General features: G+C 41.7%; 2 protein-coding genes across 5 annotated transcripts in view; one reads left to right on the top strand and one right to left on the bottom strand.

Annotated features, from left to right (window-relative positions):
- Positions 1 to 11224, bottom strand: part of LOC117419571 (retinol dehydrogenase 12-like) — a 26694-nt gene extending 15470 nt beyond the window's left edge. For all 3 annotated transcript variants that reach the window (XR_009307687.1, XM_034032446.3, XM_058991295.1), the window contains exons 1-7: positions 10173 to 11224; positions 7856 to 8074; positions 5089 to 5207; positions 4485 to 4640; positions 3551 to 3655; positions 965 to 1174; positions 469 to 658 (exon numbers count right to left, since the gene is read on the bottom strand). Coding sequence is in view for 2 of the 3 variants with exons in the window: in XM_034032446.3 (XP_033888337.3) it covers positions 469 to 658; positions 965 to 1174; positions 3551 to 3655; positions 4485 to 4640; positions 5089 to 5207; positions 7856 to 7929 (854 nt within the window). In the remaining variant the exon portion in view is untranslated. The remainder of the gene's footprint in view (positions 1 to 468; positions 659 to 964; positions 1175 to 3550; positions 3656 to 4484; positions 4641 to 5088; positions 5208 to 7855; positions 8075 to 10172) is intronic.
- On the top strand, positions 8280 to 24995 carry LOC117419580 (vesicle transport through interaction with t-SNAREs homolog 1B-like). Of its 2 annotated transcripts, none has more exons than XM_034032468.3 (6): positions 8280 to 8857; positions 14892 to 14950; positions 16081 to 16272; positions 18935 to 19108; positions 20202 to 20295; positions 22151 to 24995. In XM_034032468.3, exons 1-5 carry the CDS (start codon positions 8761 to 8763, stop codon positions 20265 to 20267), a joined length of 588 nt encoding a protein of 195 aa, XP_033888359.1. In that variant the 5' UTR covers positions 8280 to 8760; the 3' UTR covers positions 20268 to 20295; positions 22151 to 24995. The 2 variants fall into 2 exon arrangements, with proteins under 2 accessions (XP_033888359.1, XP_033888350.1); XM_034032459.3 differs by having other exon boundaries at positions 8281 to 8857; positions 20202 to 20263.

Genomic DNA, 24995 nt, shown 5'->3' with positions numbered 1-24995 from the left:
TCCACAACAGTATAGAGGTGCTGCTGTGTACAGTGTGTGTGTGTGTATAGAGGTGCTGCTGTGTACAGTATGTGTGTGTGTGTATAGAGGTGCTGCTGTGTACAGTGTGTGTGTGTGTGTAGAGGTGCTGCTGTGTACAGTGTGTGTGTGTGTGTAGAGGTGCTGCTGTGTACAGTGTGTGTGTGTGTATAGAGGTGCTGCTGTGTACAGTGTGTGTGTGTATAGAGGTGCTGCTGTGTACAGTGTGTGTGTGTATAGAGGTGCTGCTGTGTACAGTGTGTGTGTGTATAGAGGTGCTGCTGTGTACAGTGTGTGTGTGTATAGAGGTGCTGCTGTGTACAGTGTGTGTGTGTATAGAGGTGCTGCTGTGTACAGTGTGTGTGTGTGTGTATAGAGGTGCTGCTGTGTACAGTGTGGGTGTATAGAGGTGCTGCTGTGTACAGTATGTGTGTGTGGAAGGTTCCTGACCTGAAGTGTTTCCCTGAGACGTTCTCCAGCTCCTCTGCCACGGCACAGTAGATGTTGGTCTGCGCTCCCTCCCATGGGTTCTTGATGAAGAAGGAGAAGATCCTCCAGCTGAGGGCCATCAGTGAGGAGTGTCTGACCAGCTCAGACTTCACAGTGCCGGGGTGCACAGAGTTCACCGTCACCCTGGTTCCTGTGGAAGAGCACGGAGCACAGAGCACGCTGTGACAAGGGCTGACTTCAACTTTATAAGGATTTCGCCAAAATGCATTCATTTACATTTTTTAGATAACTGCTAATGTACAGCCAAGTGTCTATTTGTTGTATGCTGCTTGAACCATGTTTACCTCTCAGTGAGGAATTATTCCTGGTCTATTCCTAAATAAATACAGTGGTCTGAGCTCCGGTACCTGCCAGGCGCTTGAACAATGTTTACCTCTCAGTGAGGAATCATTCCTGGTCTATTCCTAAGTAAATACAGTGGTCTGAGCTCCGGTACCTGCCAGGCGCTTGGCCAGTTCACGGGTGAACAGCACGTTAGCCAGCTTGCTCTGGCAGTAGGCCAGCCCCCCCTCGTAGCTCCTCTCACTCTGCAGGTCGTCAAATTTGATTCGCCCAAAGTTGTGACCTAGTGATGACACGTTGATGATGCGGGCGGGAGCGCTCTGCTTCAGGAGATCCAGCAGGAGGTGAGTGAGGAGGAAGTGACCTGCAGACCACACACAACATGATTAATATCCATCAGTATTATCCATCTGTTCTAATAAATGTGTGCACTACTGTACACCCCACAGGTACAGAATAACCTGCTATGGATAAGAGATATCATGGCTAACTAATGTATGCTTGCTGTCGGTTTATTATATCATACAATGCAAATATATTTGAAAACTACCTCAAACAATGACATTGGTGTCTATAACTAATACCAAATAACCAAAAATACCCAGAAGAGGAGCAGTACAAGAGTGCGTCATACAGACCGATGTCTTTAATTAACACAGACACTAAAATAATACCCGAGTTCTAGCCTTGAGAAAAGTGCTCCTATGATAAGTGCATAGCTAAACAGAATTGGGCCTTCATTACATTTTGGGAACTGAAATCATAACTAACCTACAACATGAAATTATTAAAGCAAAAACCGAATTCTTCTTGTTGAGATTCACTTTGTATTGTTTTGTTTCAGTCATCACATCAAGGGCTGTAGTACAGGGGGCAGGTTGATTGGTACACTCTGCTGTGCCAGATGTACATGGAGGGTAGACATGATTCTGAGGGCTCTACTGGGGTCACAGGGTGCTTTCAAGTTTTAAAAGATCCCCAGGATATGACATGTGAAACAGGAAACGCGAGATGTCATAACTGTATCAAGTTGCTTTTTAAGCAAGTTGTTTATTATTAGAAACAAACATACAGTATAATGTTCTATAACACTTTGAGTCTTATGGGGGAACAGGTTTCATAACAACTGATTGTTTCTCTAGATATGTAAAACTGTGCAGGGTTCCCGAGTGGCGCATCCAGTAAAGGCGCTCCACGTGGAGTGCAGGATGCGCTCTATAGCCTGGACGTCACGAGTTCGAGTCCAGGCTATTCCACAGCCGACAGTGGACGGGAGCTCCCAGGGGGTGGCGCTCAATTGGCCGCGCGCCACCCGGGGGGAGGGAGGGTTAGGTCGGCCAGGGTGTTCTCGGCTCACCGCGCACTAGCGACCCCTGTAGTCTGGCCAGGCACCTGCGGGCTTGCCTGTAAGCTGCCCGAGAGCTGCGTTGTTCTCCAACACTGTAGCTCTAGGGTGGCTGCATGGTGAGTCCGCAGTGTGAAAAAAAGCGGTCGGCTGACGGCACACGCTTCAGAGGACAGCATGTGTTCGTCTTCGTCCTCCCGTGTCAGCGCAGGGGTGGTAGCGGTGAGCTGAGCCTAAAAATAATTGGGGTGAAAATAATAAAAATAATTGACAACGACTAAAATTTATTGAAAAAAAAAAAAAATGTGCTGGGAAGAACTGAACGTGTTGTTTATACGATGAAAAACTATAGCAGTCTGGACAGCATTAACACACAGCACACCCTAAAATATTGTTGCAATAGACTTTTTTTGTTTCTATTGCATGAAACCACAAAAACAGTATCAGTACACAAAGTGTTTCCCAGGAAAGCAGCACTGTTTTTACTTTTATGGGAACCCGGGGAATATACTCTCTTTCTCAATTTTGAGATGTATGTTGTTTTTTTGACAAATTTAATAAGCCCATGTGCTTTCCTTTTTTAGTTCAAGAGCTTTATCAGCAGAGATTTCAAAGTAAGATCCCATGCTTTGAATGTGCCCCCACAGGTCAGGACTTCATGCATCCCAAAGCAAATTAATTCCATCAAATCAAGTTTGAAATAAAGAGCACTTTGTCCCCAATACACTGAATAACCTCCTGATCAACAAGCATACGAGGTGGCTCAGTGAATACCAGTTCTTATACTTTCATCTGTATAACAAGCTATTCACTTCACATCATTTTATACTGTTCTTTTAATGAAAACAAGTTTTCATATTAAAAACAATATACTGGTTTGAATTCATAATCTTAGTTTTATTTTAAATGATCTAAGAGAGAAATCTAAAAATAACACTGCTCTAAATCTACTGTGGATTACTTTCCACCCTACCTATGTTCTGTGATTTTAATCAGGGGTTGAATAAATCAAGGCAGGGTGAGTCATACAGTCAAGTTCGAGTCTCGGCTGTGCAAAGCTGTCTGTTCTGGGGATTCCCATTAGTTAGGAAAGCAAAAATCATCAGGGACGGAGGGGAAGCACCTGCAGGGCTGGATTTTGTCCTCCAGAGGTTGGTAGCTCATTCACGTCCCTCTGGTAATGCAGATTACATAAACGTCTGTGTGCTGGGATTAAACACCCAATCCTTGACCTGTGCAGCAGTATTTGAACCCAGGTTTGCAGAGGTGAAAGGCTACTGAAAACGTATTGGTGTGCCACCCCCGGACCTCAAGGTCTTTGCTAAGAAACTGTTTAGCATTTTCACATCAGACAAAAAAACAGGAGATCAAATACATATACCATAGATATCATACCCAGGTGGTTGACTCCAAACTGCATTTCAAAACCATCCACAGTGTGTGAATACGGGCACATCATCACCCCAGCATTGTTGATCAGGATGTGAAGCCGATTCTCCTCTGTGGAGACACCAAACAAAAGAGAGAGTCACAGCACAGTCCACACAGCTACTGCATTGCCATTCCTTCACTAGCTTGTTACAGGAATCGATGCGTGGAGTCAACAAGGATAAATCACCTTTTCCAAAAATGGATTCATCATTTGAGATATTTCCGTTCATCCATGTGAATGTTACAGTGTAAATGTGTTCTGTATTGCCCTTGTAGATAGCTCTCTTAACAAGTAGGGGGATTCAAAAATACAGTTTCAAAACTTCAGTAAGCTAATGAAAACAGCAGAAGACAAATACAGTTCACCTTTCTGTACAGGTTGTAATTTTATCAAGGGGTTAATGCGTCATGAATAAACCAATCTAACTTCGCTCTAGTCGGTTTCTAGTGTCACCAGAACCCCTTGATAAAATGTTCAGGAAGGTGAACGGTATACCTTATATTAGAGTTTAGATCTTGAAATCTTTGAAACAATGAGGCATGAAGAAATGTAACAATCAGGTTTGTGTGGACTGGGTTTCAGTTTGAAAATGCTGCTAACCCAGAACGTCGAGGGGAAAGCTTTTCTAAGACATGCTTCAGTGGACTGCTGGAAGGACCCTTGTAATTTTGCAGTTTACCCCATGATTTTACTATGCATTTACCATAGTTTGCCATGTTTTGACATCTGCTTTACTATGCCTTATTACACTTTGCTATGTTTTTTACTATGGGGAACGTTTATAAGGGGTGAGTGGTGGGCCAAGAGGATATGTATTGTAGCCAGTAGGATTTCCTGGACTCAAATGTGCAGTTTTGAGAGAAACACATGATATAGCAAGCTTAGACTGAGGCAGACCTTTCAAAAAGTCCTCTGCAAACTGCTTTATGGAGCGGGTATCAGCGAGGTCCAGCCTCCTCACCAGCACCTGCTCACTGCCGGTTTCTGCACGGATCTGTGAAGCAGCAGCTTCTCCCTTCGATAGATCTCGACAGGCAATGATCACACGAGCGCCTGCAAAAAACACAGTCTGCACTGTCAAACACACAGTCTGCACTGTCATACACACAGTCTGTACCACTGTCAAACATACAGTCTGCACTGTCAAACACACAGTCAGTATGAGCATCAAACACACAGTCTGTACCACTGTCAAACACACAGTATATACCAGCATCAAACACACAGTCTGCACCAGTGTCAAACACACATGATATACGAGTCTAAACCACTAACTATCAAACACACAGTCTATACCAGCCTCAAACACACAGTCTAATACCACTGTCAAACACACAGTCTATACCACGGACTGTCAAACACACAGTCTGTACCGCTGTCAAACACACAGTCTGTACCAGTCTCAAACACACAATCTATAGTATACCAGTCTCAAACATTTATCCTACCTGTAATGTCTGCATCTTATATATTTTCCAAGTCCAGTTCAATAGCCCCTTACCCCTGCGCGCCAGGTCCCTGGCTGTCTCCTTCCCGATTCCTGTGTTCGCCCCGGTAATGAGAGCGGTCTTCCCATCAAGCCTGGCTGCTGACTTACACACTCCCCCAGCAAAATACCTCCTGCAAAGACAAACACATGGGTTACACTCTCCCCCAGCAAAATACCTCCTGCAAAGACAAACACATGGGTTACACTCTCCCAGCACAATACCTCCTGCAAAGACAAACACATGGGTTACACTCTCCCCCAGCACAATACCTCCTGCAAAGACAAACACATGGGTTACACTCTCCCCCAGCAAAATACCTCCTGCAAAGACAAACACATGGGTTACACTCTCCCAGCACAATACCTCCTGCAAAGACAAACACATGGGTTACACTCTCCCCCAGCACAATACCTCCTGCAAAGACAAACACATGGGTTACACTCTCCCAGCACAATACCTCCTGCAAAGACAAACACATGGGTTACACTCTACCCCAGCACAATACCTCCTGCAAAGACAAACACATGGGTTACACTCTCCCCCAGCACAATACCTCCTGCAAAGACAAACACATTGGTTACACTCTCCCCCAGCAAAATACCTCCTGCAAAGACAAACACATGGGTTACACTCTCCCAGCACAATACCTCCTGCAAAGACAAACACATGGGTTACACTCTCCCCCAGCACAATACCTCCTGCAAAGACAAACACATGGGTTACACTCTCCCCCAGCAAAATACCTCCTGCAAAGACAAACACATGGGTTACACTCTCCCCCAGCAAAATACCTCCTGCAAAGACAAACACATGGGTTACACTCTCCCAGCACAATACCTCCTGCAAAGACAAACACATGGGTTACACTCTACCCCAGCACAATACCTCCTGCAAAGACAAACACATGGGTCACACTCTCCCAGCACAATACCTCCTGCAAAGACAAACACATGGGTTACAATCTCCCCCAGCACAATACCTCCTGCAAAGACAAACACATGGGTTACACTCTCCCAGCACAATACCTCCTGCAAAGACAAACACATGGGTTACACTCTCCCAGCACAATACCTCCTGCAAAGACAAACACATGGGTTACACTCTACCCAGCACAATACCTCCTGCAAAGACAAACACATGGGTTACACTCTCCCAGCACAATACCTCCTGCAAAGACAAACACATGGGTTACACTCTCCCAGCACAATACCTCCTGCAAAGACAAACACATGGGTTACACTCTACCCAGCACAATACCTCCTGCAAAGACAAACACATGGGTTACACTCTCCCAGCACAATACCTCCTGCAAAGACAAACACATGGGTTACACTCTCCCAGCACAATACCTCCTGCAAAGACAAACACATGGGTTACACTCTCCCCCAGCACAATACCTCCTGCAAAGACAAACACATGGGTTCCTGCAATAGTAACAGTGAAAACTGGTGCAACATGAAATATGCTACCAGTCATCATTGCTCATGGGCTTGAGGAATATCCAGCTGTGCAGGTCTCCTCTTAAACAAATGCTAACCAAGGCTTTAAAATCTATGTCCTACCTCTCACTAGTTTAACAATATTCTCTTATCTAGGTGTATTATTTTGAGTTTAGCTTGGTCCCAATAAAAAAGTTTCCCATAGTAAAAGCATAGCACAGTGTAATAAAGAAAAAGCATGGCAAAGCCAGGATGAGCGTCCTAAAACCCAGAGAAGTATGGGAAAGCACTTTAAGAAACATGGCAAACCATGGTCAATGCATAGCAAAACCATGGGGGGAAATGCAAAATAACTGTGCACGTTTACCAGGATAACATTTACAAAGGGGGGTTACGCAAACTCTGACGCCACACTATAAAAGCACTTGCTGTGCAGAAAGTATTAGGACCTCTTACAACTGTATACATGTTGCCCGTTTTACTCGCAAATAGTTTCATATAGGTGTCATACTAATTGCTATTACATTGCATATTCATATACAATAATATTTTTATGTATATTATTGTATTGCTCCATTTCAAAGGTTTGTACTTATGGATACACTGTATTTAAAAATCAATACAGATGCTGTATAAGCACCACAGAAAGCGTGTAAACCTATTTCTTTGACGAAAACTGAAGCCATCTGTTTATTGGCTACCGCTGATCAGCGCACTTGCTTTAAACCAATAAAAAGCAAAGTTGGGATTTAGTTCCACCCCATGAGCCGATGAAAATCCACACCCATGCTTGTCCAGCACAGTTCAATGAAATGTAGAGTACGTTAGCGCTGTGTTGATTTATACTGCAGTATTTTGTCCGCGATCACACAGATAGACTCCCTAGATACACTACAGTAAAGAACACACGCCGACATTTCAGAAACCATGTCTTTCTTCTCTTATCATTTCCTTATCTAACTTGCAGCAGTAAAAACCGAAGAAATGCACCAATCTATAACACGCAGTGGCTAGAACCAGCACACAGTCTACTGGCAGCACTTTCTGAGGGTTCCATATTACCAGCACAAATTCTACTGCCAGTAAAAAAAAAACCCTAAAAGACAGCTGACAGCAGTCTAACACCAGGGCTGAAGAATGACAAATGCTTATATTTTATTGACTTTGAGTTTAGAGAAAGTGCAATGGGTGGTTATATTAAGAATGCGTTTTGTGCCGATACTGGCAGCTGCGGAATCAGCTGCCTTAGTGCAAGTAAAAAATAAAAAAAAACCTACGAGTAACATCAGCCATAACAATAATTAAAAGAAAATACATCACAGAAATTCATCGCACTCACCTGATGTATGGAGCCAATGCTACCGAAAGAACGACGACTATTGCGATGCTTCCAAATGTCATTAAAATAAGCATTTTTATCCGGAGCAAGAACCGCAGTCAGCAGCACCTTATCTTGTATTCTTACACCGCCGGAGTGCAGCGAACTGCGAACCTCTGTGTCAACAATTTCTGCTGCAATTACAGAATTGCCTGCTGGGATACGTAATCTGCAAAGATTCTGAGAAAAGAAAATTGACGTGAAATAAATATCCAGTTTTAAGAGCAGATATTGAACTATAATGGATTTCTACAGACATGGACAAAGGAATAAATTACTGTACGTTTATGTTTGCATTTTTAAAAAGAACAGCCTTAATCGTAAATACTGGCACCAGTCCGATATATTTACTACAATGACTACAATGTGTTATGACCTCTGTCACAAGTTAAGAAGCGGCCCCTGCATACACAGACCCTGTGTTACTCTATGCTGGGGACTCATTAAAATCATGTATTCCTTTCTTTTAGGAGTGACACCGCTATAATTTAGACTTGACACTCAATATTTACTATCCTTCGCATGTTCAGAAGTACACTACACCTCCCAGAACACATTGCAACGCAAACCTCCAAGCCAAGGTATAGCCTGATACATGTTGAACTGGACATTCTCAATTTAAATAGAAATTGTGTTCAAGTTTGTAATTTCAACACTAACCCACACATTAGCAAACTGAATACTGTTTATTTTAATCTATACCAAAATATTTCGTTATTTTCTCTTCAGGCGAAAAGAAAGATGACCATATGTTCATGTGAGGGACCCCGCTGTCAAGAGAAATCCCGAGGATCTTGTTATGTTTTGTGGAAGCTGGCGAACTTCCCTTATTTAGCGAGTAATTGTGAATAAAAATATCAGTCAAAATGTCTTCAGAGGAGTTCGAAAAGCTGCACGAGATGTATAAACATATTTACAATGACATTAAGTCGATGCCGGAGATAGCAGCGAAATGTCGCGGAGGTAAGTGTGAAATTAAGAAATTTAAACGATAGATAATGTTGACAACTTGCGGGACGGTAACTTATAATTAATATAAATTCTTGCTCTGGTTTTACACATACATATATAACAAACAAATAATTTAGCAAGTTATCGCATTATATCGTAATTGTGCGTGTTTATGACACGCTTATCAATCCTTAAATTACAATATGAATATATACACTCTAAATCCAAATCCAAATAATAATATTTATCCTCACCAAATATTTAGAAGTAAAAAAAAAATTGTCTTGAAAGATTGTAGTCGCTCAGTCATATGTATTGGTGATATGACAACGGTCAAATCCGGTGACACAATCTTCTCTACCTTTCTCTCTCTCCACAAAGTAATATTCATGTTCAAGTTTAAATTCTTTATTAGCATGACAAGTTGAAGAGGTATTTCCATATACACTGCATTAACACAAATAAACAGACATACAATAAACTGATATTTGTGAGTCGGGCTCGACTATCTGTCTTTGGCCCTGTGGCAGGACGCTACAAACTCTGCAGATATTCAGCATGTGTCTCAGGCGCATAGGAACAATAATTTTGCAATATCTACATCCGTGAGTTTGACGTCATTTATGTCTGTGCCCGAAAGATTTTATATAACAAAATATGAATACATGAAACACATATCAAACCCGGTTTAACCACTCCGTTCTCATACACTACGCATATCAAACCCGTAGTGTATGAAAACGGAGTTGTTAAACCGGGTTTGATATGCGTAGCGTATGAAAACGGAGTGGTTAAACCGGGTTTGATATGCGTAGTGTATGAGAACGGAGTGGTTAAACCGGGTTTGATGGCATGGTTAACTTCTGAGTGATGTCAGTGAGTCAAAGAAAAGTATGATCCCAGCATATTGAGAAAGGCATTCCGGGGCACAGAGCAGAGATTTCAGAACACATGCGATCAAGTTCCATGCTGAAACACATGACACAAAGCATGACAACCTTATGAAAAGAACCACACATCCCAAACACTAGCCAGCAAAGAAGAGTTTCACCCATTCAGTGGGCAAGTCTAATCAATCAACAGCGAGCCATCAAGTATCGCTGGTGTAAGAAGTCTATTCATTTTCAAGAGGGATAAACAGAAAACATGATGGTTTTGCATGGGTAATGAAACAAAAACGGTTTGGTGGTTGCCTTTTTTTGTATTTGTGTTATGTGCCTAGAACACAATAACAGAAGAAAATTTGGGAAAGAGAAAAGGCCATTCCGCACATCGTCCCTTGTTATTATTTATTTCTTAGCAGACACCAATATCCAGGGCGACTTACAATTGTGTCGTGGAAATTCTAATAAAGGAAGAGAGACTGCGAGTTCCAAACACACAGGCCTTTATTTCTTAAGTTTGCAAACTGAGAACACTCTCAGCACACAGGGTGCTAGATAATCATCGAGCAGTGTTCCAACATACAGAGTTGGATCAGTTTCTTATATACCTTAAAATTGTCAGCAAGGCAGAGGGTTAGCCAATGATGATTCAGGTATTAGCATATAAGAGAAAACTTATAACTATGCATACTTGGCATAAAACTAAGCAAGCAGATAAAAAGGATGGGTGGTTTGGGTATACGTGCAAAAAGACACGTCTGGCTCATCCTTTTTTCTCACAGCCGCAGCTGCAGTGTAGGCATCTTGCGGTTCCTTATCTTTAGCAAGGCATGCAAGGTTATGGGAGAACAAAATGCCAGTACATTATGTCGAGTCAGTTCTATTTTCTGTAACATTTCTATAACATTCCCTCCCTTTTGAGACTTTGTCTCAACCTTATTCAGAAAATTGATTCAAACACACACAATAGTACAAGTTAAAGCGAGATTTACAAAGTTTAACATGTAGTGTAATATGAACAAAGTGACGACCCAACGTATCCCGCTTGCAGATTTTCCCCACTATCTTAATTCATCAGGTCATCTGCCATTTTGTTGAAAGGGTCATCATTTGAATCATTACACTGGTCATCATTAGTAAGCAGGGGCATGTTTAAAACAGTGTCAACAGTTTTAGTACATAACTTTTTCACACAAGTTATGATAAGCAAAAACAACAATATCACTACATCATATATAAACCAGTGTCAGTAATGTTCAAAGTGTTCCGTACAGTATGGTTGAGCATTTCCCACCAACCATTGTCCGCATGTTTTCAATCATGTTCTACACTCCATGTGTGCAATGTTGTTTTTGTTCTGAGTTCTGTGCGATTTTCAGCGTAGCTGTGGTTTGTAGTATCTGGCTCTTTTTTATTATCTTTTAGTTCAGTTAAGAGCCAGATGAGAAACACAGTTAATATGCTGCCAAGAAAAATGTCAGGACTCTGGGGGTCCAAAGCTGACTGTCCCCAAGGCCATCCGAGCCGTCTATGTTGTTCCAGGGGGCGATACATCTTCCTTCGGGCTATAGGGCACTTTTCCGCAATGGCTTGCGTGGATACAGGTTGATCGTTCAGCGACTTTCACCGCTGTCTGCGTTGTCAGGAGCACCTGGAACGGACCTGTCCAGCGTTGTTGATGCCAATGCTTCCGGAGGTCTTTGATGATCACCCAGTCCCCTGGCAGGAGCTTGTGGAGCCTTCGGTTCCTTCGGTTCGGGTAGAGCAGCTTTTACCCTGGGAAAAATAAACTTCAGAACATTGTTAAGAGCAGCACAATATTTTACCATTTCATCCTCACATCCCATTAGGGTGAGCCTATTTTGAGGAAAAGGTGTGTTCAGCATCCGCATTGGGCGTCCCGTTAACACTTCATGAGGTGCTAGCCCTGTAGTACTGTGCGTGCGTCCACGCATGTACATCAGGGCCAATGGCAATACTGTAACCCAGGAGAGCCCTGTTTCAGCCATGAGCTTAGTTAGTTTAGTTTTTATTGTTCACAAAATGAGAACCATTGTCAGATGTCAATTTAGATGGCAGACCCCATCGGGGTATAATCCCTCTCATCAGGCTTTTTACTACTGCCATAGCTGTGGCATGTCTGCAGGGGAATGCTTCAATCCATTTAGAAAAAGCATAAATTATCACAAGGCAGTACTTGTAACCTTGGCAAGGTGTTAATTCATTAAAATCCATCATGACATGTTCAAGGGGCCCTCCGGCCTCGGATGAGCTGATACGGACATGGGCGTGCTGCGGCCTACATTATTGGTCATACAAATCACACATTTAGCACAAAATTGGTTAGCATATGTAGAAAAACCTGGAGCAAACCAAAAATTGTTAACAACATTCACCACCCCACCCTTTGACACATGGTCTTGGCCATGTGCCAACTTAGCTACATAAGGGAAACATGAACGGGGAAGGGCAGGCAACCCAGTGGGTCCTCGCCAAATCTTATGAGTTGAATCATAAGAGCATTTGTTTTTCCACAGAGCTATCTCGGCAGGTCCCACACTGTGTTGTAAGTCAGCTACATCCTGTAAAGAAAATACATATTCAGTTAAGGCAGGTAATGACACCATTTGGAGCACAGGGGCCTGAGTTGATGCGGCCACTGCTTTAGCAGCAGCATCTGCAACAGCATTCCCTTGAGAGACAGAATCAGAAGCGTTAGTGTGTGCCTGGCATTTACATACAGCAGCGTTCAATAGGGGCACATCAGTAAGATTGGGTCGTGGCTTGCAGACCTGTTCTACTAAGGTGGTGCAATCGTGAGGCTCTCCATCGTGAGGCTCTCGGCTTCTGTAGGAAGAAGTGTAGAAGGGTTAAGCACAGTACAGCGTTTTACCACAACATGTGACATGGTCATTAATACATTCTGGTAATGTAATAGACGAGCTGGAGTCAGATGTGCTGTCTTGGCCTGTGAAATGAGAGCATGTACTGCATGAGGAACATGTACAGTTAGAGGGCACATTGCAACTAGGTCAGCACTAGCCAGCACAGCTTCAGTGGCGGCGGCCACCGCTCTCAAGCAACAGACTAGCCCTCGGGCTACGTTATCAAGGCGCTTAGAGTAAAAAGCCACAGGACGTTGTTTTCCCCCATGCTCTTGTGTCAGTACTGCCGACATGAATCCTCCCTTTTTACAAACAAACAGGTTAAAAGGTTTAGAGTGATCGGGTAACCCAAGACAGGGCGGAGAGGACAAGAGTTGTTTAAGTTTTTTGAGGGCAGTTAGTCCGTCAGGAGTCCAGTCAATTGTGTCTTTCATAGTCATCTTATGGCCATGTATCAAGTCAGCTAGGGGCTGAGTTACTGCAGCGTAATCTGGAATCCAAGCTCTACAGTAGCCAGCCATACCTAGCAATGTCATCATGTGTTTTCTTTTTTTTTTTTGTGGCAGGCTGGGGCAGTGTCAGAATTGCAGTGACATGCTCCAGGCCCAATTTCCTGCCTTCCGGTGTGATATCGTGTCCCAAGTATTTTACAGATGGTGACACGAGCTGCAGCTTTTTTTTTTTTTTTATACCTGATGGCCATTACAAGCTAGGTACTCTAAAAGAGCTCTTGCATCAGTTTCGCATGCGTGCTGAGTTTCAGAACACAAAAGCAAATCATCCACATACTGTATGAGTTTGCTTCCACCAGGGGGAACAGCTGACAAAACAGTAACTGGGTTTGGCACAATAGGGGCCCTTGCATGTATCGCGTCATTTACTAACCTGAGGTCTGGACAAATCGCCATTCTCCCGAGGCTTTGCGGACCGGGAGAATCGGGGTGTTGCAAGGCGAGTCTGGGCAGGGCACGATAGCTCCTCTAGAGACCAAAGATGCATGCACAGGAGCAATGCCTTCCTGTGCTTCCTTGCTGAGAGGATACTGGGCACGGCTAGGCCGGTGTGTGCTTTTTGGTGTGACTGTTAGGGGCTCTGCCCCTTTCATAAGGCCAATATCATACTTATCTTTTGCCCATAGAGAATCGGGGAGGCCGATCAGCAAGGGTGAAAACGTGCCTCCCAGTGCTTCCTCAGGGGGCGCATCTCGGTTCTCTGCCCCATGGATTCCCCGTTGGACAGGCATGACCCAAAAGAAAGGAGCGCAAACAGCGCGAGCACTGGGGGAGAATTTGAACCCGTCTTCACTTTGCCAGTCAGTCACCTGCAACACAGACTTAAGCCAGACGCCAGTATCTTTCCACTCTACATCATCGGTTTTTGCTATGCTTATATGTGGCACAGAGTCAGTTGTGTGGTAAAATAAAAACTGATCGCTATTTAGTTTAATGGCTGCAACACAAAAGCGTAAACCTATATACAAGGCGCTGCACATAATTGTTTTGTTAGATGGAGGTTGTGCTAACCACTCTCTCTCAAATTCATAATCTCTTGATAAAGGTGAGTACAGGGCAGTGCAATGTAAGGCATAAGGTGATATAAACCCAGTTTCATGACCCCAGGTATTAGCATATAAGAGAAAACTTATAACTATGCATACTTGGCATAAAACTAAGCAAGCAGATAAAAAGGATGGGAGGTTTGGGTATACGTGCAAAAAGACACATCTGGCTCATCCTTTTTTCTCAAAGCCGCAGCTGCAGTGTAGGCATCTTGCGGTTCCTTATCTTTAGCAAGGCATGCAAGGTTATAGGAGAACAAAATGCCAGTACATTATGTCGAGTCAGTTCTATTTTCTGTAACATTTCTATAACATTCGTTACAAGATATCACATTATTTTTACATACATTACCCATTTATACAGTTGGGTTTTTACTGGAGCAATCTAGGTAAAGTACCTTGCTCAAGGGTACAGCAACAATGTCCCCCACCTGGGATTGAACCCACGACCCTCCGGTCAAGAGTCCAGAGCCCTAACCACTACTCCACACTGCTGCCCCTGTTAGCACATCATTTTTTTTAGGGTTCCTAGTGTTTTAGATCTACATTGCATTGCATATCCTCTTTATGTACATGTGGTCATACCAAACAGTGATGTCACTGCACCAAGGTGTTTAGAATGAAATGACATCACACTGCAGTGACATCATTGCTTGGCAGAGAAGAACTTAGTTTAAGCTTTCTGTTCATTTTGATGTGACTTGTCTTTTATTTTGCAGAGGAAAAGAAGAGAGTCGTCAGAGAGTTTGATGAAAAAAGCGGAGAAGCAGAGGAAGTGGTAAGTGACAATGCTATTTTTGGGGAATGCTATTAAGTGGAACTGAATTGGACCTTTTGTATCTTAAAAAAAGATTCCTGTTGTACACAGATTTTACTTAAAAGCAAATATTCTGGTGGATTTTGATTTGACCTTTTTACTGATGTTTTGTATAAAAGCAACAAAGTGTCAGTGAGAGAGCTCTGTAGGGTTGCCAATCAGCGCTCAGTTAGAAGAGGGCTTTAGCAGACTGGAAATACCTGCAATATGACCTACAAGCTGCAAACGCATCAAAATCAGATACATTGAAATTCATAGATATAGCATGTTTAATTAGCAGGCCTGCTGTAAAGTGACTTTCACGTTAACATATTTATGATTACATTTTCCACTGTTTTAGGAAACGGGCTAAGCCATGCAGCTTTTTTGAATTTTCACTGAGATTTGAAGATGTCTGATTATGGGTATTGTCTGGTAACAGTTTTTAGGTGCATGTGAGTTTCTGGTAAACAGTTAAACCTCCACACAGCACACCCCCTTACCACTTGCATAACAAAATAAATCGGGGGAGAGCAGGGGTGTACAATTCCGCTCCTCAAGGGCCAGGGCATTCCTGCTCTTTATTCCATCCATACCCAGTGAATCATGTTGCAATCCCAGCACTTCACACACGGTGGCAGCATTGAGCTATCTTTCCACTATAGTCATCCTGTTTACAAGAAACAAGCTGCCACCTCCACATACCAGTTATATGTTTGTTTGTTTTTAAACATATTCAGGCATTTCTAAATGAAGTTTTGAGTTGAGCGCCAAGGCGTAACTCCCTCATTCTTGCCAATCTTCAATCAGCGGCAGGTAACAATAGTATTCAAGCCAGGTAAATGTAGCCCTACCTCTCTGTGCAGTACTATTGAGCGTACCTCCTCAACCTTGGGGGTTGGCAGTCGGACTGGTCAACCAAAATTTCGGCAAGGCCGAGCCCCCAAGAATGTCCAGAATGCTTTCGGACATGCTATGTCAACAATTTTTACTCTCTAATAAAATGTTGTTTTTTAAATCCCATGAGGAGTTGCTGTGAATGAAATCAGCTGCCTATGTGATTAATATCAGGTGCTCCTCAGGGTCACTGACAGGCTGTTTCTTTTCCTCAGCTCAAAGGAATGGATGAAGAGTTGCTCTTGGCCCCATCCTCCTTCCGTAACCCGATGTCCACTACGATGCGCATATACAGGAGGGACCTGGGCAAGCTGCAGAGGGATATGAAGAGCACTGACCTGGGCCTGGGGTTCGGGGCTCGGGGGGAGTCCAAGTATGGAGCCTACACTGCCGAGAACGAGCACAGTGTAAGGGACGGGCGAGCAGCATTGCCAAAGAAACTACAGCTCAACAACAAGACTTCCAGGAGAAACCACTAGTCTAGACCAATCACACTTTTAGTATTTCTAAATTCAGCAATACTGAGGGTTTAATAGTTATGGATAAAACAACAGTGCTAGCGTTAACTTGCAATAGAATTGGGACCTTTTCGTTATGTTTATTGTAGTTACATAAATATAATCCATAGTAGAGCCTTTTGGTACAGCTATCTGAAAATACTTTCTATCATATGGAAGACCATCTATGCTGTCTAATTATTCTTATTTAACTATATATATACTGTTTATAATACAGAGTAAGGTGCTGTAAGATACACACTGATTTTATTACTGCACTCTAGATCAGAGCTGGCATATTGTAATTAGCTGTAGTGTTTCATTGTTCTCTAAGTACATATTATAAAAAATCTAGTATATGGTTCTTTGTAAGTGTCATGAATGGGTTTCCTGGCCACTGTGACCACTCGTGGAGTGGATGTGAGCTTGTGTCATACAAAACCCTATATGATCGTCTAGATATAATGTATAGTCAATTACAAATAATTAAACAGTATAGATAATCTTCTATCTGATACAAAATATTTGACGCAAATCATTTTGTAATGTAATTAGTTGGTACAGATATGGCACCCAATAAAGGTTTCCATATTTTAATGAAGCAGTACAGTGTATATAGGGGTTCAGATAAAACATCCTGATACAAAAAATAAATGAAATCTGTGTATGTCTAATAAGCACCGGAAAAACACTGGAAATGGTGACTCAGTTCACGTTGACTTCACCCCTTTCCCCATGAAAAAAATAAATAGAATAATCTACAAACAAAAATAAAAATACCTTTCCCAGTACAGTTGGGCAATGCCCCTCCTTCCTGACTTGTATCTCTCATTGATTCGATCTGAATACTTTAAACCCGCCCCAACTACTGAGTGGCAGCACATTCCTATATTTTTATTGGAGGATTGTAAAAACGCTTGCGAGATTTAAAACGAGATTACAATTAGAAATGGAGGGTTGTTCTTGCTCGTGAGATTTAAAGCTATATTACAGTTCGATTGTATTTTACACGCTCGTGGAATTTAAAACACACAACAAAAACCCCAGAAGAACGTGCCTGTGACCATAAGGATTTTGTTGAGAAAGACAGCAAAGGAAAGAAGGTACCAGTGAAGTGTGCAAGTACTGTCGAGTTTACTATATACAGCTCTGGAAAAAATTAAGAGACCACTGCAAAATTATCAGTTTCTCTGGTTTTACTATTTATAGGTATGTGTTTGGGTAAAATGAAAATTTTTGTTTTATTCTATAAACTACTGACAACATTTCTCCCAAATTCCAAATAAAAATATTGTCATTTAGAGCATTTATTTGCAGAAAATGACAACTGGTCAAAATAACAAAAAAGATGCAGTGTTGTCAGACCTTGAATAATGCAAAGAAAATAAGTTCATATTCATTTTTAAACAACACAATACTAATGTTTTAACTTAGGAAGAGTTCAGAAATCAAATATTTGGTGGAATAACCCTGATTTTCAAGCACAGCTTTCATGCGTCTTGGCATGCTCTCCACCAGTCTTTCACATTGATGTTGGGTGACTTTATGCCACTCCTGGCGCAAAAATTCAAGCAGCTCGGCTTTGTTTGATGGCTTGTGACCATCTATCTTCCTCTTGATCACATTCCAGAGGTTTTCAATGGGGTTCAGGTCTGGAGATTGGGCTGGCCATGACAGGGTCTTGATCTGGTGGTCCTCCATCCACACCTTGATTGACCTGGCTGTGTGGCATGGAGCATTGTCCTGCTGGAAAAACCAATCCTCAGAGTTGGGGAACATTGTCAGAGCAGAAGGAAGCAAGTTTTCTTCCAGGACAACCTTGTATTAGTTTTAATAAACAATACATTAAACGCAGGTAGATGATATTGTCAATGCAGATGTAACGTCAGACAACACAGATAGTGTTTTACATTATTGGGGGGAAAAAATACATATATACTAACATATATGATTGACATAAAACCGTTTTAGACAGTTTAATTAGCTGTAAATACAATACCACTTGCCTGTGTATGCTGCTGGATATAATCAGATACATGATTTTGTTTTGTAGTTTAGTCTATATTTACTAATGGGCCTTGGTATCTCATGGCATGCACTTTCTAGAAGCTACACCTGGACATTTAATGAAAACCTGTAGTCAAAACAGTGTCTTTATTTGAATATAGCAATAGTGCTTATTTTCTGTTTTCCTCATATTTTTCCATAATTTATTTTTCCATAAGTTTGTATTCTTTATCGAGATATTTCTTGTGCTGCTTATCATAAAGAACAAGATGTTCTGCACTGCTATAATCGGACGTTCCCCCATCTTGCCTGTGATATTTGACACGCAAGTCTGAATACAAATATAGAAGCGAAACGTTGAGCGTAGAAAATGCTGCGAATAAACACTATAGTGTGAATAGCCCTTAAGTATATACAAAAGAATAAATGCACATTTACCATGATGTTTGCATCTTTAATGGACAATGTGAAATCTGTGAAGGGATGGAAGTACATACTGGAATGATTTTGTGTGCTGCAGGACTGTGATCCCCCTTCCTAAACCGCACTCTTGTTTGTGTTTCAGACACAGCTGCAGTCCCAGAGAGCCCTGATCCTCCAGGGCACAGAGTCCCTGAGCCGAGCCACGCAGAGTATAGAGCGCTCACATCGGATAGCAGCCGAGACCGACCAGATCGGCACGGACATCATCGAGGAGCTGGGAGAGCAGAGGGAGCAGCTGGACCGCACCCGAGACAGAGTGAGGACACAAGCAGGGCCGTTTCATTCAAATACTTACATTCACTATACAGGGCTCAAATGTGCAGTTTGGAAAGAAACACATTTTATCATTTCATTTTAAAACATGACATATGGTAGTACTATACTAGGTAACGTTCTCAGTCAGTTTACTTTGTCTTCCAGGAAATCTGTTACACTTACACTTCCTGGGTCATGTATTTTGGTTCAAAGCATCTTGCATTAGGGGAAGCAGCCTGTTGGAAATAAGCACTGAAGGTGTCACCCAGGAAGTGCCAGAGGCTTGCAAAGCTGTAACTTAGTGTAGTACCAGGTAGCATGTTTTAAATAAAAGTGCAATTTTACTGAAACTTGAATTGTAGACCTAATTAGTGAATGGATGGCATGGTATGGAAAATTCATGGACTGATTATTTTGTTAGCAACAGTCACTTCAAGAATTTTTTTAGGGTGCGCTATCTACATTTTCTTAATATTTTGTTTTTTACCTATTTAATATCCAATTATTCTTGTTCTGCATAGTTCTCTATTGCTGCTTCTACTTTGATCACCATTTGTCATGCAAAAAACTATTCAACCACTGCTTCTGAAAAGACTCCTCGCACATTAGTGTTGCATACGCTTCACCAGTGCGCTTCAGTGCCTCCCTGGCTCTCAAAATCAGCTCGGAGGAGCTTTCTCAGCCCTGAATAGTTAGTAAGCATGACAAATAATGATCTCAGCAGAAACAACATTGGTGTTACAGAGCACACTTTGTAGGATATAGCAAGAACATTCATGTTTGGAAAATGTAGATCTCAATTCTAGAGATATAAAGAAATAGATCACTTTAAGACCACGATACATGTCCAGCAATTCCATTATTATTGTATTGCATCACCTCCCTGTCTATTTTTGGATGTCAGAAGACCTACCCAACAATTGAGTCGGGTTACAGTAACCAACTAGGGTGTTCAGGGTGGCATGGCTTCAAAGCTTTGTCCTTGGATAACCTGCATACCCTGAATTTTCCTGCTGCTGCAGTTCCTGGCTGCTCTTCTCTCTGTGTGTGCTGCTGCTGTCTCAGCTGTGCTTTTTGCTCTTGTTTGTTCACAGCTCATACACACCGGTGAAAACCTCAGTCGAAGCCGAAGGATCCTGCGCTCCATGTCCAGGAGGTAATCCGCTGCCTCTCGTCTCGCACTTCTTGGTATTTCAGCTCACTAAATACTGTAATAAATCCCTCGCCTCCTGCAGTATTTGTTATGAGCTCACTTGGTGAAGCCTGTTACCTGTCAGGTTTCACCACTTAATGCAGTGATGGCAGATATATCCAGGTTAGCAATACATATTTCTCTGATCAACACCCAGCTTCTGTGCTTACCATATTAATCTTTCAGTTGGCTCAAAATAAATACATTAAAGGTGAGTGCTGTTTTAACACAAAAACAATCCTATTATTATTATTATTATTATTATTATTATTATTATTATTTACGTATTTATTTATTTGACAGATGCCTTTATTAATATTTATTTATTTATTTATTTCTAACAGACGCCCTTATCCAGGGCGACTTACAATTGTTACAAGATATTTTTACATATAATTACATTATTTTTTACACATTATTTTTACATACAATTACCCATTTATAGTTGTTTTTTACTGGAGCAATCTAGGTAAAGTACAGGGTACAGCAGCAGTGTCCCCCACCTGGGATTGAACCAGAGCCCTAACCACTACTCCACACTGCTGCCTATATAAGCTACAAGGTGCAAAACATACCATTGTCCTTTTCAGCAGGCGGTGTGATGGCAAACAGCCCAATATAAATGTAAAGCTGATGTGAAAAGCAACCGATAGAGCTTCAATATGGTCATATTGCACCATTCATATCACACCCCCCGGATTCACAATATTACATTTCTAATATATAATGTTAGGACCCCAAGCCAAAATACGACCCCATCGGAATCGGGTTGACATTTTTAGAACCCCAAAATCTTTTGTCTTGCGAACGACCCCATCGCGATGCAGAAGATTCACTTTACCCGAAGCAGATCTGAAGAAGATCCAATACCAGAACATCCGACCATCCCTTCATGTCAAAGTGAGACTAGTTTGAATTATTCTCCAGGTAGCACCATGTGTGTCAAATAGGCTACTTTGGAAATAAAAAAAACAAAGAAAAAATGTTAATGCGGTAAGAAATATATTGCAGGCCTATGCTTTCAAATATAATGATCAACCATGTGATGAGTTTATTTCTTTATTTATTAATATTGTATGAAACTGTATGAATAGAAATGAAAGCTATCTTACTTTAAGAAAGGAATGTACTGTATTGTGTTTAGGGTATGTTAATCCACAGCTTTAACCACTCAATTATAAATCTTATGTAAAACTATAATAAAAAAAACAACAGCTGTGTACAAATCTACCCATAGACCATGTTTATTTAGTTATCATCCCTTAATATAAAAGCAAGACTAGTTGAAATTATTCTCCAGGGTAGCCTCATTGTGTTAAACTATTAACTATTTAAAAAAAAAAAAAAAAAAAAAAAAAACCTAATAAATACATTGCAGACGTTAAATAAAATGATAAAATCATCCAATTTATTTACATTTCAGAAGTACACAGCGGATCTTGTTCAGAGCAGCCTCGGTTAAGGTGTGTTCTGCATTGTGACGGGATCATTCGCAAGACAACTCCAAGCAGAACATAAAAAAAAATGTCTAATAACCCCGATGAGGTCGTATATATATATATTTGCATCTGATAGTTTGTATCGGGTGGAAATGACATCACATTAAGGTGTTTTTGTTCTTAGTTAATTATATAGTATAGGGTGCTGTAAGATTGTTATGCTCAGTGCTACAGCTCTATCCTTTTATATCTGCTTCCATTGTGAATTCTGATCAGCAGTACATGGTACCTTGCATTAGATGTTCCATATCAGGGGGTTGTCTAACACTTTTCTCAGTAGCCAGACTGCCTCCCCCTCCCCTTGAGTTGAGTTCTTGGATTGTAATGCACGCTCACTGTGTTCTCCCCCCAGACTCATGACAAACAAGCTCCTGCTGTCTGTCATCATCATCATGGAGCTGGCCATCTTGGGAGCAGTCGTTTACCTCAAGTTCTTCCGGAAGTGACGTTGTTTTAGAGACTTTCATTCCTGTATGACCAATCTCTGGACCTTGGAAGTAGCCAGAGAGAGTTCCTGAGCTAAAACTGGGACCAAAGTCTGTGTAGGCACCTTTGGAAGGAGCATCTGAATATTATGATTTTTTGCAAACAGTTGGAATCATCATGGAAGATTTCAAACCGTGTTTTCAAACTGGAACTGAAGCAACTTTGAGCAAAATGTGTGCTCGAGTCTAGGCAATTCAACTCTTAATCTTCAACACCAGGGACAGACATTAAGTGCAGTGTACTCTGCTTCATTGTGCTCCATTTCAGATTAGTGAAGGTTTTTATGTGCCTGAGGCGTATTTGCTGACACAATCAATAGATTCACTACTGAGAGATTGGTTGTTGTTTAGATCATGAATGTGCATATTTTCCTTGTTGAACTTAAGTGTACAGAAATAGCAAACGTGATTAAATGCAGTCTTAGATTCTCAATTTAACAAAAAAAAAGAAAATGTATTTAGTGTGTCCAATTATTATTTTACCCCTGATTTTCTCCCAGTTTGGAATTGTTTCCCCACACAGCTCTGAAGTCCTGACAGTTCGGTGGGCATCCTCCGATCCCACGACCAAGCCAGCTTTCTCTTTCACCCAGGAACTCGAGAGCGGATGTCTCCGAGCTACCGACCTCTGGAGGACAGCCCTGCAGCTCACTGGACGCCTGGCCAGCAGGGTTCACTGTATTGCGATGAGGAGAAAGCCCCTGCCGATTTTGCTTCCCTAACCCACGGGAGCGCCAGAGCCAATGTGACGCTCCCTTCAGAGTCCCCAGCGAAGACTAGCCTACTTCACACAGCCAGGACATGAACCTGCGCTGTACGACACGCCTTGCAACTGCGCTTTTACCAGGTGTAAAAACTTTGTGTCCCTGGCACACTTTAATCGCCAAGTCTCTTAAAGTGGGGTATCCAAACTGGGGGCCTGGAAATGGTTTCGGGGGCTGCAGTACATACAGAAATATCTCTCAAATCACACACCTAACAAAGCAGTGGGTCCTCAGTCAGGGTGCCTAGTTTGGTAGGACCAAGAAAGTTGTTAAACCTCAGCACTAGTAGGAGCTGTGATGCCATCTAGTGAGGGGAATTACAGTGGTGCACAACTGGTATCAAGTAAAATCGTTAATGCAACTACTTGATAAGTACGACTTGTTTTTCCCTAACACAGCAAACCATACAGCACCGATGCACTTGCAAGGGAGCATGATAGCTATCAATAGCTAGAGACTGGAAGTTTAAAGGGAACGCTTTATAATAACAATTCTCCCACCATTTTTGTTCTCCCACCATTACGAAGGCGCATACATATTTTCAAGTCAATCGGTTTTGTTGAAACACATCCATACATGAAGTATTAAAACAGTACAGTGGCAGACTAATAAACACTGATGGTACTGGACGAGTTTGGTGCGCAATGTGGATAGTACTTCACATTTTCCATTCACAGTGATATGCTATCATTAAACTAACAGAAGTGGTGTATTTTGGTCTTTGTCATAAATTAGTAGCTAATGTTCACTAAATGCTTGTATTTCACATGTTATCTTCTATTAAGTGTAGGGTGCCAATACTTTTGTTTGCGACTGTTTCAGTAAAACTTCTTGTATGGATATGTGTTTCAACGAAAGCTTGTGATTCTTACAACTTGTTGGATTGATTTGAAAATGTGTGTGTGCCTTTGTGATGCTTTGTTATGCTAGTGGGCTCACAGAACCAACTAAAAAATGTGGAATTACATGAGCTCGACCCTAGTAATCCTTCATTAAATCTTAAATTAGAAATGAAAAATGTGGGGGTCATCTTTGATCCTGACTGGCGTCCCGTCCAGGGTGTAGTCTCGCCTTGAGCCCTGTGTATGCCGGGTTAGGCTCCGGCTCACCGCGACCCTGTAAAGGAGTAAGCGGTTAATGATGATGTATGGATGGATCTTTGATCCTGATCTATCATTTGAGACTTATATTTGGGAAGTTACAAAGGTACCATTTGTGAAATACTTAGACCAATTATTTCCGTATCTGATGCCGAGAGACTAATGCATGCCTTTGTTTAATTTAGAATTGATTACTGTAATGCACTTCTCTCTGGTACAGTATCCCAAAAGGTGTGCTGCCTCACTTACAGCTCGTTTAGAATACCGCTGCTAGAATTCTGACTAAAACCAGGAAAAGTGAACATATTACACCTGTTTTAGCTTCCTTACACTGGCTTCCTGTGCAGTATAGAATTGAGTTTAAGATTTTGCTGTTAACCTGTAAAGCCCTAGATGGATTAGCACCTAGTTATTTGCAGGAGTTACTGACCACGTATCATCCACCTCGCACTCTTAGATCACAGGATGCGAGGCTTCTAGTTAATCCTAGGGTCAACAAAATGAACAAGGGAGGAAGGGCTTCTTCATGCAGAGCCCCTATATTATGGAATGCACTCCCTTCTTTCGTCAGGGAAGCTGGGACTGTTGCAGTTTAAGTTAAGACTGAAATAAAACAGCTTTCTTATCTTAGTGGGTTTAATGTAACTTTTAAATTGCTGCTTTTTAACATTATTTTTGAATATATTGTTATTTAAATATGCTGTTTAATATGTTGACATGCCTGCTGACCTTTATACAAATGTGTTGTGTAAATGTAAATGCGTTTTGCAATGTACTGTACAGTGCTGTTTGATACTTTTCTATGAAAAGCGCTATATAAATGCAATAAATAAATGATGGGAGAACAA

Source organism: Acipenser ruthenus, chromosome 18 (assembly GCF_902713425.1).
Source record: "Acipenser ruthenus chromosome 18, fAciRut3.2 maternal haplotype, whole genome shotgun sequence".
NCBI classification, from domain to species: Eukaryota; Metazoa; Chordata; class Actinopteri; order Acipenseriformes; family Acipenseridae; genus Acipenser; species Acipenser ruthenus.
Note: the sequence above shows the minus strand (reverse complement) of the source record. Positions and strands in the feature narration are given on the sequence as shown.

Coding starts and splice junctions, on each gene's coding strand:
- LOC117419580 (XM_034032459.3), top strand. CDS start 8,761: ATGTCTTCAGAGGAGTTCGAAAAGCTGCACGAGATGTATAAACATATT. Junction 8,858..14,891: donor AGCAGCGAAATGTCGCGGAG/GTAAGTGTGAAA, acceptor TTTATTTTGCAG/AGGAAAAGAAGAGAGTCGTC. Junction 20,264..22,150: donor CTGCGCTCCATGTCCAGGAG/GTAATCCGCTGC, acceptor TTCTCCCCCCAG/ACTCATGACAAACAAGCTCC.